At 23.4% G+C, this 15,806-nt stretch overlaps 1 protein-coding gene across 1 annotated transcript in view; it reads left to right on the forward strand.

The window, feature by feature from the left end:
• Positions 1-15,531, forward strand: part of LOC145846198 (uncharacterized) — a 30,363-nt gene extending 14,832 nt beyond the window's left edge. Inside the window, exons 2-7 of the mRNA XM_082953112.1 lie at positions 10,113-10,279; positions 11,111-11,238; positions 11,368-11,618; positions 12,218-12,796; positions 13,351-13,493; positions 15,169-15,531. Coding sequence (XP_082809238.1) covers positions 10,113-10,279; positions 11,111-11,238; positions 11,368-11,618; positions 12,218-12,796; positions 13,351-13,493; positions 15,169-15,531 — 1,631 coding nt within the window. The remainder of the gene's footprint in view (positions 1-10,112; positions 10,280-11,110; positions 11,239-11,367; positions 11,619-12,217; positions 12,797-13,350; positions 13,494-15,168) is intronic.
• The last annotated feature ends 275 nt before the right edge of the window (positions 15,532-15,806 follow it).

Consider the following 15,806-nt stretch of genomic DNA (forward strand, 5'->3'; position numbering starts at 1 on the left):
ACTAGTTTGATTTAAACATGAATTTTTTAGATCACCAAATTAAAAATTAAAAAACTGAATGTTTTAGTTGAAAAACAAACAAAATTAAAAGTTTTTTTGTTGAAGTTCTGTCTAAAATACTACTAAAATAAATATTTTTATAACTTTAAAATCATACAATTTCTTATAGTTTTAGTATGAGCTATATTCAATATAGAAAAAGTAATCCAGCTTAGCTGTTACCAGTAATAAAATAATGCCTTAATATTTTATGAAAAAAATAGTTTATACACTTTCACACAGCACAAAATTATATTATTTATCAGTTAGTTGAATCTTTACAGATATATTTGGCGAAACTTAAATGATATTTAAAAACAAGTTAAAAAAATTAGTAAAACTTTGTAAAGTACAAATAATACTTTTTTTTACAAAATAATTTTTCACATCTCAAATTTTTCACAATACTACACACTGAGAAATGTCAGGTATTGATTTTATGAATATTTAAACTTACTAAAAATTTAATTAATGCGTTAAAAGATTTTAATATGTCTTCAAAGCTAGCTTTAAAATTTAGAACCATGCTTTTTAACGTTAATACTCTTTAAAGTACTTTTAAACAAAACATCTTTTTAAACTATGCTTTGGTTAAACAAAACGAGCTAATACATTACACATGTTTTTTGATTAAATATTCTTAAAGATTGCTATAAAAGTTATTGTTTTATGTTTGCTCTTAACAAATTTTAGGTATGAATTAAGTTTTCTTGATATTGAAAACAAATGTAATTGCATTACTAACTTCCAAAATGACTACAATGTAATTAGTTGATCCTATTTTGGCAAAACTAACAAAAATTCTAAACATCTTATAACTGATTCAATAAGCTTTTGTGAATAAAAAATATACAAGTATACACTTGTTTATACAAACTGTTGTATGTTTATTTAACATTAAAATTTAATTAACACTAAATACCATTCAAAAAGTTAACCGGTTTCAAAAACATATGTTATCTTGTTGTGTTGAAATACATTTTAAAATACTAAAGTATGTATTTAGAAAAAACATCACCAGAATTAAACTTGCTCAATTATTTTGATACATACTTGTAACTGCCGCAAAAATGAGATAAATATTGTTCGTGGTTGACATGTACTAGCGCGTGGATTAATTCAAAACAAAACTTCAGCCAAGGATATTCATACAATTGTGACAGATTATTGTCATAGAAAACGTTTGTATTGACAACAGAAAAAAAAGCTTTTTTTAAGACATGATAGCATGTTTTAAATTTTTTTAAATACAGATACTAAAAAGTTCTTTTGTGAAATCTAATAAACAATATTAAAAAAGTGTATGAAAGTCTTAGTATTAAAAGCGTCTGTTAAACAAAACAGTTTTACAGCAGAAAAAATTAGTTTTATTTTGTTGCTAAAAAGGTAGATATAGTCGACAAGATTAAATAAAGTTGAACTTAAACAAAAACGTGTATGTTTGTTACCTTATTTTAGCTAAAAATAGCTTAAGTATATAGTTTTAAAAAATACAAGTAACATAAGTATTTTTAAACGTAAGTTATATTGAATATAAAAAACTAAATACATTTAATATTACGTTAAAGTATTACTGTTCGTTTTTTATAACACTTTAATATTTGATACTTTTTTTCGATCTATACATAAAAAATATGTCATAGTTCAACGTTGGGAATTATAATGACCTCACATAAATTTTCTGTTCACTCTTTTTTTTTAATAAATTTTTGATTCGTCAACAATCAGACTGAATGGTCATATACAATATGATTTTTAATTAACTTTTGGTTGATAATTTTTTAGTACAATCTTATTACGTACTAAGGAACATTATACAAAACAAATTATAATTTTCTTGTTTATATACAAACGGGTCATGAAAGTTTATGCACATTTTTGTATTTGTGCAACAACAAGTCACAAGTTTTACGATATTTAATGAAATTCTTAGTTGGTTATAAAACATTTATTTCTAATTTGATTGTTTTGAAATTTAATCAGCAATTTAATGTTAGGTAGCTTTAAATTCGGTAGCATAAGTTGAAACAAAATTATAAAACTTTACAACGCTGTTTGAACATATTTTTATGTTTTAAATTGTTTTTGTACTGTACATGATAACGTACATACAATTTTTTACTGTCTTTAATAATGAAAGCTTTAAAACAAATAATAAGGTAATTTTATTTTAGTAAGTATTTTGTTATTATCTATAAATTATCTAATTTTATAAAAAAAACTAAGCAGTAAACTAAAATCCTAGCTTAGTTTTAATAAACATATATATATATATATGATTGGTTTCTGTTATTCTTAGTTTAATGTGTAGATAGTAGGACTGAAGAAACAGACTTCATTTTAATTACTGTTAAAAAATTATAAAAATACTTATTACAAAATTTACTATATTAATGAATATACTTTCAAAAGTGTTTCAGATGATTTTTCGTTTTTAATTAATATTTTCTTATTAAAATTAAACCATTTGTGCTTTAAAAGGATAAACATATATAAAAGTGTAATTTGTTATTATAACGAAATGTTTTGTTTTTTGATATATAGTATTGAAAACTTTTTCAGTACAATTTTTAAACAAGTTGCTTAAATACTTTAATAAATATTTTTTTTAAACTCAACTTATAACATTGGAATGCTCAAAATTTTATGGTTAACCATAGTTTAGAAATTAATAATATTACGCAGGCCGCAAAATATTTCCTAAATAATTTCATCTTGATAAAAATATAATGAACTAAAAAACCGATGAAAAATGTTATTAATACTTTAACAACAACATAATTATTACTAGAAACTGTATCTGACATATAATAGTAATAGCAGTTTTATATCTTTAACCAATTAATTTATAAATGGTCAGTTTGTAAATCATAACTTTATATATTTTAGTTTTAAAGTCAGTTATACTGCTAAAACCTGAACTAAAATAACATTTGAACTTTTGTAAGTTGATTACTTCTAAATAGGTAAAATAATACTTAAACTAAATATCTTAAAACTAGTGGTTTCGAAAAAAAAAACATAAAAACAAAAAATTAAACTTTTAAAATTTAGTAGTGTTAAGTTTATATAATGTTAAAGCAAAAGGAAGGTTGTGGTTAGATAAAATTTATAGAAAATGTTAAGTTGAAAATTTTCAAAGAAAAGTCGTAAAAAAAAGATAAATGCTTTTACTTTTGAAAAATTGAAAAAAGTGATGTTTCCAGCGTGAAGCAGCGTTACTAAACTGTAATTATGAAACTTTCTCAACAAAACTTGAGTTATAAATTGAATTTGTTGAAAAATGCGTTCTACGTGAAATTCGTGAAAAAATCTGGTTACAAGGCGAACTGGCGACACGCGTGCTTTTGGGTAGGACTACTGATAAATCAAATATCTTAAATATTAGGAGGTGTTTGTACAAACTTTTGTGGTAAATTGAATTATTTTGTATTAAATGAAAGTTAATCACTCTTGGTAGATTTATAATGGACAATATAATTTTGTTGCTATTGATTAAAAATACCTAGATAACTCAAGGCGTTGCATTAATACCCTATTAACATTTTACAATATTTCAAAAGATGTGTCGTACAACAAATCATATTTGATTTTTCAAATATTTTTTTAAGTAAATGACTCATAATGCTTTGTTTAAACTATCAATTTAGTTTGTTTTGTAAAATTAATTATGTTTTTCATTCAAGTTGGAAGTTTTGTTCTAGTTTTAGTAAAAAAACTTCTAGAAACTTTTACACAAATTTTCTAGTTCACACAACAATCTAATAAACAAATTTTATTCAACTTTCGCTTCAAAAAACAATTCAAAGTTAAAACTTTTCTAAACTTTATTCGCCTGTCAGCATTTAAGCTTACTTAAAATAGTTTCAATACTGAAAATTTCAAATCGTGCTGATATCCAACACGTTTCCAAAAAGAGAGAACAAAAAAGTAAAGAGAAACATGTAAGTATCAAAACGACGAAGTTTATATATAAAATCGGTTTGTAATTTATATGACATTTGCGCATTGTTAGTGGTTAGCGGTATGTAAGATGAAGGTTTTGCTCACTGAAACTTTCTATAACATGACAAACTTAAGCAAATGGATTGTTTTCTTTTTTCTTATTTTTATGAAGTTAAAAGTCAAAAGAGCTTTACACTTCAAGTTAAGTAGCAGCTTTAGTAGGAATGTAGAATAGTATATGTATGTTGTGTGCATTTTTGTTGTGATTAAAGGTAGCTTTTCATTATAATGTGGTCTACATTTGATAAAAGTTTCTTTGTAAGTATCTGGTTATGTTTAATTTATATTTTATTGTTTGAATGTTTTTTAAATAATGTATAAAACAACCAGGTGTTTTAAGTTTTACTGTGGTATTAAAGTTTTGTAAAAACCACAATTAAAGGCACTGTTATCGTATCTTTTTTTTATAAAACTATATCATAAAAAAAATATTTTCAAATTTTGTATTTTCGAGTTTTATGCTAGGTCCATTTATAAAAGAAAAAAGTTTAACATAATTACTAAACATAAAAAATAACAAACATTTTAAACCAAAACACATTTTTTTTTGTTTTTTGAATATCTAAACCTCAACTAATAAATTCAAATACAGACTGAATTATTTTCAGGAAATAAAAAGATCCTTTTTTCTATTAAAAAAATTGTAAAAGTTGGTAAACTTTTTAATTTATACATGTCATGAACAAACACAAATGTGTAAATGACTTAATGCAAACGATGCATGCCATATGGCATTCAGTAATGGAAGGCATATTTTGTTTAATATTACCGTTATAATTATTACTTTTGAAAAATAATTTCGAGTTGTCATTATACGTGCGAATGTAGGAATTAGTTTAGTTCTTTATCATTTTTTTTGCTCTTAATTAGCGTAAAAAACAGTAGTATTTCTATTAACACCTTACAGAAACTAAAAATAGAGTTTTGTCTATCTTACTACCTTATGTCTATCAAAACTAATCTAAATTATAATGGGAATATTTTTAGCAATGTTATCATTTAAAAATAGTTCAGCAAAAGTTTTTAAATTGACTTTTTTTTGTAAAAGTGTACTTTAAAACTAAACTTTTTTAAATCATTAAATTGTGCAATATATAGCTAGAATATAGCTTAAAATTTTATAAATAAATAAAAATAAACTTAAATCAGTTAAGTCTAGTTAGCTGCTCATGGTAGGTAGATAAAAAAGCGTTAGGCATACAATTATGAAGAACTTTGTTTGGTGATAGCCTACAATACAGATTTAAGTTTTTATGTTTACTATAGTTTGTAAGTGTTTAAGCTCTGTATGCTTATCTGAAGTCAGTGAGTTTTACAATTGTATTTGAAAACTTAAAGTAACAAAGTAACTTTTATACACTTTAGCTTTATATAGTTATTTTTTATTAATTTTACTAAATCTTTACACTTGTTATAAAACAATATTTTTTTTTTACTTTGTCTACAGATAGTTTATTTGTTTTTTTTTAATAATAATAACAAATACGATAATAAATAAACTAACTCAAGTTCGATGAAATTATATAAACTTTTATATACTTACTTATAATGATTTATTATTTTACATTGATTTGAGTACTTTGAAGACAAAAAACAATTTATTATTAAAATTCTGAACTTCTAAAAGCTTTTAAGAAACATTTTTTAATCAGCTTTGAATAAATTATCAGCTTTTTAACGTTAATTCAGTTTATCTGGTGCTCAATAATTTTCACTAACAAAGAAGTGTGAGTCAAGTTCAAAGCTGTGACTATGACGTCACAATTGTTGAATTCGACAATTGAAGATGTGCTAATTAAAAACTCAATTATAAGTCACTCTATTTTTATAGTTCAGTGTCTACTCGGAGTTTTTCTTAATACTGGAATATTAGTTGTATTTTTTGTCATGAAACAGGTTAAAAATTAATTATTAGTTTTATACTAGTAAGGAAAATAACTATTTTTTGTTTAAAATAATTTTGTTGTTTTGATTTACTTATATAGTTATTAAAACATCTAAATTAAACTTTTAATGCTTTTAATATTTGATTCAAACATACTAATTTTCTAAATAAAAGTTTTCTATAACTTTAAGTAGCTAGTTGTTTTAAACTTCTATTTTAATTTATTTTAGAAAAGTAAAATTTATTCGTTTTCGATTTACACAACTTCTTTATTTTTATACAAATTATTGCATGTTTTTAAGTCAAATTAAAATTTTCATCTATTTTAACTTAAATAATATATCTTAATTAGCCTTTCCTGTTAATGGCATTCTGAAAACAAGTAGTGGTCTATTTTGGCACGAATTTTTATATAAATTATTATGTAGAAATTTACTTTTAAATAAATTTTGTCTGTTTGTAATTAAAAACTACAACAAATTATCACACAACTTGTAAAAAAAATTCTATTCAAAAAATTGTAATATTGCGCAAAACAAACCTAGAACTAAAATTGAAACTAAAACTAAATAGATATTTATATAAAACTAACTTTATATGAAAGGGCAACCTTATCATTAGTGATTGTCTTAAAAAGCAAACTGAACCCAAGTAACAATAAACTTAAACTCGCCTGTTGACTTGTTTTATTGGATAATGAATATTTTATAGAAATTTTGATTTTCCTAATGAAATTTTAAATTATATTTTCAGCTACCAATTTAATTTTAGCTGGTATATGACAAAACTTATAGGGTTTACTTTGAAAAATTAAGTTAATTGTATTATAAAATCATTATCTTTAGACGGAAATATTATAAATTTTTATTATGATAGGTCATAATATCTTAGTTCATTATAAGAAGATGCAACTATAATTTATATACGCGATATAATTTATATGTCACATAAAAAAAATTTTGAATCTTTTGTGTTTTAAAGTTTAGAATATGATGTCTAAGATAGTTTTATATTTCATTGTCTATTAAACACTAATTAATAGTTTAGTAATATTTTATATATAATTACTTTTTTTGTAATGCTTGTTTATTTTAAAATAATAATTTTAATTTTGTAGATATGTATTTTAAATAAATGTTTAATAAAAATATAGTTCAATAAGTGCTTTAATTATTAGTAAAATATAAGTTTTTAATTTTATACTTTAAAAGTTAGACGTTTTTTGTTCGATAAATAGGAAATGCTTTGTAATTTAAATTAATTTCAATGATGAAAACTTTAGCTCAACTTATTGAGCAGTAAACTCTATTGTTAATCTAAGAAATTGATTGATTTTTTTTAGGTTCGGGGATCAGTGTACGCATCTTACATGATTCAAATTGCAATCACTGACGTATTAGTTTGTATCACGTGGTTATTGTTTTCTTCACTTAATATTTATCACATAAACCAGTTCAGCTACAAAAGCCACATATTAAACGGTTCGTTTGAATTGTTGGTAAAAAAAAATCAGAAATAAAGTTTAAAATAAAATGATAAACTTATTATCTTTTAGTTTTGGGTGAATTAAGCTTTAAATTCAAGTGCTTTAGATTATCATAAAAAAGTTTATATCTAAAACACTTTTTGAAAATTTTACTTAAAAATAACTTAAAAGTATATAAATTTAATTTTTAGTTGTCCAGATAGATTTAGATTTGATATATATAAATAACTTTAAAGTTAATTTCTAATTAATATTAAGTTCTTAGTTTTCTAATAACAAGATCAAAATTAATTTTTAGATAATTGATTTTATCTATTATTCTTTTTGTTAACAAATTTATTTAATTAAACAAGTTATAATGTGCAATTTTTATCTTAAAAACGACGATTATCAACTTTTTTTTTTTGCAAAATAAAATTAGAAATACTTAGTTTTTACTATAAACGATTGTCGCAAAATAACTTTTTTCTATCTAATAGTTTTTTATTATAAGATTTTTATTTAGTCTTCATACTTAAATAGCCTACAAATTTTTAACTTTCTTTTTACACAAACTTTAATTGTTGTTTAAATACTTTAATTTTTTTTATGTGTTAGGTTTTATTATTAATTTTATTCCCGTTAGTTGCAAAATTACAACATATGTGTTTTGATTCACACATTTTAAACTTATTTCATCAAAAAAATAACCATAAGCAAAGTCACTTGCATGTTACTGTTTTTTTTTTCACATCTAGGCTACTAGTTGATAATCTAAAAGTAAAACTAAAAAATCGTGGCTATTTTCAGATCGATATTTGTGTATGTGTAAAGGTCAGGTAACCTACATTGTTTTCAAAATTTATAATAGTTTTAGTTTTTAAGTTTTATAAAAGTAATAAAAAAAAACTACTATTTTGAATAGTTAAATTAAAAATATTAACTGAAATTGTTATTGGTTTAAACATTTTTTCATATATTTTAAACCTAATAAACTGTTTCGTACTTATTTTGTATAGTTGATACCAAGTGCTTTTTATTTTACAAATTATAGAATAAGTGTGTAGAGTGTTTTTTTTTTAATATTGCTAAATTTATTACAAGAGTAGTAAAATTTTATTTTATACTTCATGTTGTTTTTAGTTTGAAACTTTTTTGAAATAACTTATACCAATATTTTTATTTAAAATCTTTGATTTTTCTTTGTTTATATAAAATTTGAATAATTCAATTATTTGTACTTTCAAGAAAATATGCGTATGGTCAACTTAAAAACTGTGAAAAAACACTTGAATTTGGTAAATAAGTTTTTGAATAAAAATCTAAAAAAAAAATTATTTTTTTTATAATATTTAAACAATTCTAACCTAAAAGTTAAAAGTAGACTAACTGTTACAAGTGAAATTTAAAAGAAGTTTAAACTGATTTGCCACATATTATTGACAGAATAAATTCACTTATTATTGCGTATAATTGGTCTTAATTCAAATTAATGCTGATTGACAGTGGTTAAACATTACAAAAAACATCAATTGTTTAAGTAAGCAAAACCCCATGTTGTTTTAAAATATATTTCATTAAGGGTTAAACTAATATTGAAAAAGTAAGTTAGCGTGTTTTTAGTCGTAATAAAAGAATGTTTAAACAGCATTGTTAAGTAGCTTTCCTTTTAAGCAAAAACTTCGTGAGAATTGGATCTATTTATTGATTTAGTTATATTATATAATCAATACTTAGTTGTTTATGTATGTAGTATGCTACCGCCGTCATAATTTTCTTCGAATTTGCTTACTAAAAACATACAAGGTAACATACGTAAGCCTGAAATTTGTTATAGTTCTGTTGAAGTAAACCGGAAAATGTTGCACAATTATCATGTTTTTTTCTTACGAAAGCGTGTTGTATTGGTTTTAGCTATTATAATTTTAATTATGAGTTTTTTTAGATTATTTTTTGGCATTGATTAATATTTAAACTTTTCAAAATTTAAAATCATAAAACTATTATATTTGTTTAAATTATTTAGACTTTGTTTCATTTACATATAAACCATTAGTTAAACGTAAAACATAGAACAGATTGATAAAAAACTCTTTAATTATTACATTCACTTAAAAAAATATATTTAAGCATTTACTTACACAAAACGTTACCTTTTTTAAATACAACACAATTATAAGATTATATCAAGCCAGTTGAAAGCACATAACATGTTTTAAACTTTTATGTAAAACCAAAACTTTAAAACTTTAAAGTCTTGTATTAATATTTGATAAATTTAAAAGACTTCTGGATTTATAGTTGGAAACTAAATTTTTCTTTTGAATTTAAGTATGCAGACTAAACAAGAAAAGAAAGGAAAAGTTTTAATGAAACAAACGAAAAATACAAATTGTAAAGTACAAAATTTTCAAGGAGTGTAAATACGTTTAATATTAATATTTGATTAGCTGATACAAAGTATATGACTTAAAATTTCAAACGAGTTTACTTTTAATTTGTCTAACTAGACTAAAATTTTAAAAGTAAAAGTAAAACTACCTAATTAAGATTTGAAGTGTTTTTATACTAGTCTTAAAAACTTAAGTCTAAATTTTAAGAATACTAAAAAAACACATTACTTTCGTTATAAAATCTTAACTTAAGTTTAAAAAAATAAAAAATAAACATTGAAACTAGTGAACAAACAAATATTTTTCCATTAACCACTTACTACAGAAGGAGGCGACCAAATTGATTCAAGTTTCGATATGAAGTTAATAAATTCTGTTGTGACGGTATACAATTTTCATTTTTATATAAATATATTTCTACTGGCTGCAATGAGTGTAGAAAGATTTGTTGCTGTTTGGAAGTCGATTAGATGTCAAAGATATCAATTTAACGTTAGTTTTGAATACTTCTATAGACTAACAGCAAAATTAAAAAAAAAAAAAAATTATAATTTTCTTAATTATAAATATAAATCTCGTTTTGTCTAACTTTTTATTTTGTTTTGTAAATGTTTTGAAAAATTACTTAGAAATAATATAGTTTCCTGAGACAAATAGTTTTTAAAGAAAACAAAGTTTATGTTATAAGCATATTTTGTTATCAATTTTTTTTTTAAGTAATTTTTGCTCGACTAAATCAAAAGTTCCTTTATATAATTTTATGTTTTTTATTAATTATTTTTTTTAAGTTGTTTACTACTACGATCAAAAAAAACAATTAAAAAGAAATAAACAATTTCAAACGTTTTGATAAACATTTGATAAAATGGTTTTTAAAAAGTAAAATCTTTGAAACGATCTATATTTAAAACTTATAGAAGTTAATTTGTATAAATAACCCGTTATTTTTAAATTTAGGCACACAAATTGAAAGAAGCATTTTAATAAAACAGCTTAAACTGCGTTTTACGGATTATTGAAATAAGAATTGCGTGTTAAGAAAAATAAACTGTGTAATACAACAAATACTAAAATCTTTGAACTTATTTAGTTTTTCTAAGTTTTAATTATCATCATTTACATATCTGAAGTTATGTCTTAGTATCTGTTTTAACCGAGTGCTTTTTGCTGATTTAGTTAAGATAAAAACCATTTTAATTGTTATACTGTTATTATAAAGGATTGAAGATTTGAAGTAAAATAAAGATTTTCAAAAATACTATTTTATTATACGTAAAACTAGTATAACATTAGTTATTGTTAATAATAATTATTTTTTTACAGAAAAAATTAACATACATTATAAGTGGATTGATGTGGACAATTGCTTTTGTTTGTGTTTTGCCGAGCATCATTGACGGAAAACTTGGTTTTGGTGATCAACAAGAAATTGGTTCAAAAAATGATAATCTGTTAGAAAGTTTAAATACTTTTTAGTATTCACTTATCATTATATAAAAACATTGTTTTATGATTTCCAAGCTTAGATACAAAAGTTTGTAGTCTTTACATAGTTCACTTATAAAACATTTTTTTTTCAGTTTCAGCGAACATACTGGAAACGAAGGACCGGAGTGGAAATATTGGAATGATTGCCATTTCCTTTTCAAAGAAGCAATTCATTGGAAAATTAAGTATAAACTCGATATCATTAATATAGAAAGCGTTCCAGGATATAACATATCTGCTTTTAACTGCACAAATTTCATGTGCAATATCGCTTATTCATATTATAATGTCAAAACAGTTTATTCTTGCGAAGAGTTAAAAAACGACATTAGTGAATATGATAGTAAGTTTTAGTTAAACTAATTCTTGTTGGTATTTAGACGTTCTTCCTCTAAAATGATTAAAGCCATGATTTTTCTAAGCCACTAAACTTATTTATAATTTGAAATAAATTGATATATATATATATATATATAATAAGGTTAATGTTCAAACGTGAACACCTTCTACTGAGCCCACTTCAATTGCTTTTAAATAATTTATTTAAATGACGATTTTAAAAATGCTGGAACATATGTTTCAAACAGACAAAAAAGTTGTCTCTAATCTTCAGCCAGTTCAAATTTAAAATAAAAAGCACTTTGGTAAACAAAGATGCAAAAGTTTAAAAAAAACGAAAACAATATGACGTTAAAATTGAACATTGTAGATTACAATAATGTATATGTTTTATATAGGATCTAATGTTTGTAATTTTTTTTACAGTACTTAAAATGCAGTAAATTTAGCTTTAGAAACTAAAAACCAGTAATTTTCTTTTTTAAGTTTCAATTATTATCAAAAAAATATTACATTTACATGTTAACCATAGGGATTTTCTAAAATTCAGAACAGTTGTTAAAACCGAATTTAGATTTAATAATATTTTCATTAAAACAACAGAAGACGAGGTACCAGATATCAGAGAAAATGAATATGAAGGGTTGTTGTACTACTATGGCGAATGGATTAAGAGTAATGGAACTAAAGAAATTGAAAGTAGCTACCTTTGTGCCCCAAATTACGAACACAAAACGAAAATATACAAGATTGGTGTCGACGTGGTCATTGGATTTTTTCTTCCCTACATCGCCATTGCAATCAGCTATTCAGGGATCGCCTACATGATCAACAAGAGAGCCAGGAGTCGAATGAACACCGACAGGAGCTTGTTCAACTCCAACGTTTCTACAATGAAGCACAGTGATACGAAAGAAACCACGTTGAGCCCCATTGTCAAGTTCAACAAGCTTTCGGTGCCAAAACTGAAGTTGAGTCCGGTGAACAGGATGGTGGACCGGAAAAGGAGACCGGTGAGCAACGCATCAGCGAGTTCAACTGAGAGCTTCTTCACAGATCAGACCTGCGTTCAAGTCAGTCCGGGAATAAAAATGATTCCGCCTAATTTCACCTGCCCAAGTAGAAGCAAGGAAATTGTGACAAAAACTGAAGAAAAAAAATCCGACAGATCTAAAAATAAAAGTACGTTTTGAGTTTCGAATATCGAAGCTTAAAACAATTTTTAGTCTTATCTATTTTGAAAACTTTATTTGATAACTAAATAATAAAAGAACAATTTAGTAGTTGCATAGTGCTTAGGATAGCCATCATTGAGTTTAATATTTAAAACAAACATTATTAATAATTTATAAAAAATAGGTTAAGAATATTTATTTTTCTAATTTATCTTTGTATACACAAAGTTATTTTTGCTAAGTTTGTACTTTGTTTATAACATTGAATTAACTAGTAAAGCACTATAGAAGCTTCTAGTTTTTATTTTATATGTATATATAATCCATAAATAACCTTTTTTAAATTTTTTATTTGTTAGTTTATTTGTCTAATTATCTCTTTACATAAGCTATAACTTAAAGTACTTTAAATAAAAATTTTTTGAACTTAATTAAGTCAAGTAGCAAAAATATGTATCAAATTAGAGTATGATAAAAGTAACATTACTATGCTTTTATTGACAACGCTAACAGTACAATATAACAACTTGTTTGTTCGTTGAAAATAACATTTTTTTACAGACGGGTATTTAAGTGTTAAAACCGCAGCTTACAAAAATGCTGAAAAACACATCAAAATTGCAAAAACAGTGACTGCCTACGTTATTGTCTTCTCAATATGCTGGTTACCACAAAAAATATTCATGGTTGTTTACATTATGCAGGTTTGTAATGTTAAAACAGGTTATAAAAATCAGCTCCTTTAAATTCTAACTATATTGACCTTCAATTTTAAGTTTTAAAGGCAGTCTAAGAAAGAATTCTCTGTTCAATAATTAGACTACTCTAATTACTTGAGGAATAAGTTTGAAAGATGGTAACATTTATTTCATTTTTAGCGGTTTTTAAATCTAATTTTTTCATTTTTTTTTCTTATAATACATAAATTTATGAACACTCTATTAACACGTTACATATATTTTAAGTCTATTGATGTTTATAGCTTACTTTAAATAATCAATTATACAGTACACTGTCCTCCTTTAAGCTAAAAGAACAAACTTTTTTACAATATTTTCTTGAATTTAATTATTATTATTTTAAGTATTCTATAAGTTAAAATATACTTAGATAATAATTGTTTAATAACTAAAAAAAAGTTAACCACACATTATAAGCAGTACCAATTATTCTGAAGCATATCGAATGTAAAATAAATAAAAATTTTTTTTTTTTTAATATTCTGTTTTGTTTTGTGGTTAATTAAATTTTTAGTGCATACATTAAAAAAAAATATTTTATCATCTACAAATATTATGTTCTATTTATCTTGAAAAATTAAGTTTTTTTTGTTCTGCAAAATTTTCTGTTACGTGTGAACAATTTTCGTTTTTTATAAAACTTATTTTCTATAATTGGTCACCTTTATCTATAACTTAATTTACATTATTTTTAATTAAAAAAACTTTTACACCTTAATTTTAAACTAAGATATTTAGTATCATAAAGTTTTTATATACTTTTATAGGAAAACCAAAAATATATTTTTTTGACAAAAATTTCTTGTTTAAGTGTGCGTTTAAAATTAAAAGTATCAATGAAAATATGTAAATTTGTACTTATTAATCTAAATATTCAAATTAATTTTGTTTGATCCGTAACTTATGAAAATATATTTTTTTAACGTAAAATTTCCAAAGTATTTATATTTAATAGTAGCAAATAAGTCCTAGTTAGCAATTTTTATTTTTCAATAACACTTAAACATTTAAAACGTGCTATATAACCAAAAAACTAGTTAATTTAAAAACAGTTAAAAGGTAATATTATCAAGTTATTGTGCAATAACAAAAAAAATAGTAACTGATTTATATTGGTGGTTGTTTAACAAATAGATAACGGATATAAATTAATGACAAAGTTTAAAAGTGAAACAATAAGTAGGACTGAAGCAATAGAGTTTCTAACTTATTAAATAAAGAAATAATTTTAAATGTAAACATTAATAAAGTTACAACAAACTTATATTTTCTTAATTTAGAACTGGTGAATAAAAAATGGCTTTTAAAACATAATTCGACAAAAAAGGATAAAAGTAAAGGATCAAATAAATATTTATCTTTAATAACAGAAAACTAAAATGTTAGAAAATTGAAACAGCCTAGCTTTCTTGAAAACTATAAAGTTTTATTAAGACTTAGTTTTTTTTATTCTTATTTGTTTAATTGTACATTTTACATAATTACTTAAATAAACATGAAACGTATAAAAACGTTTGTTTTTGCAAAAAAAAATATCGTTGTTCATATTGTCAAATTTAAATTGTTTTTTGTAAAATATTAGTAAAATATTTTTAGACAAATTAAAGAAATTTTTATTAAATCTAAATAAAATTTGTAGGGCTTGGAAGAAAAGGACCTAAATTACTGCCATGCCATTATAACAACAGTCCGAATTATAAGTTTTTTCAGCGTTTTACTCAACCCTATAGTGTACGTCACAACACAGAGAGACATAAACAAGTACATAAGAAAGCACGTCGTTTCAAAATTGTTCAAGTGTTTCCGGTTTCCTAATTTTAAAATGAAGTACAACAAGAACACTGCTAATACAAAGTTTGTAAATTATGCAAACGATAAAAGCCCAAAAATCGATACCACAGTTGTAAGTCCTCTATTGATGTCAGAACGGATGAATAAAACTGCCGCTGAAACGAACCAATTAGAAAGCTTGTCGCCGATAAACGAAGAAAGCGATACATGACTTTGTAAAAGTTTTGAACTAATCGAACTTTATCGTTTCATATCTGTCTGACTTGTGTTTATCACTGCCTTTTCCATAAAGATTAGCACAACGAGTATGCGATTTTTTAAAAGTTTTAATAAAAACCTATGTTGAATTAATAATTATCTTGTGATAAATTTTTTCATAAAATAAATCTAAAAAGATGTATAAAGATATACTACACTTTATAACTTTTTTTATTAGTTTATTTGTTATGACAAATTTAATCTGTTTTAAATTCTTTTTTATTTAAA

This window comes from Thalia democratica, unplaced genomic scaffold, assembly GCF_965202585.1.
Source record: "Thalia democratica unplaced genomic scaffold, ktThaDemo2.hap1.1 HAP1_SCAFFOLD_333, whole genome shotgun sequence".
Taxonomy (NCBI): Eukaryota; Metazoa; Chordata; class Thaliacea; order Salpida; family Salpidae; genus Thalia; species Thalia democratica.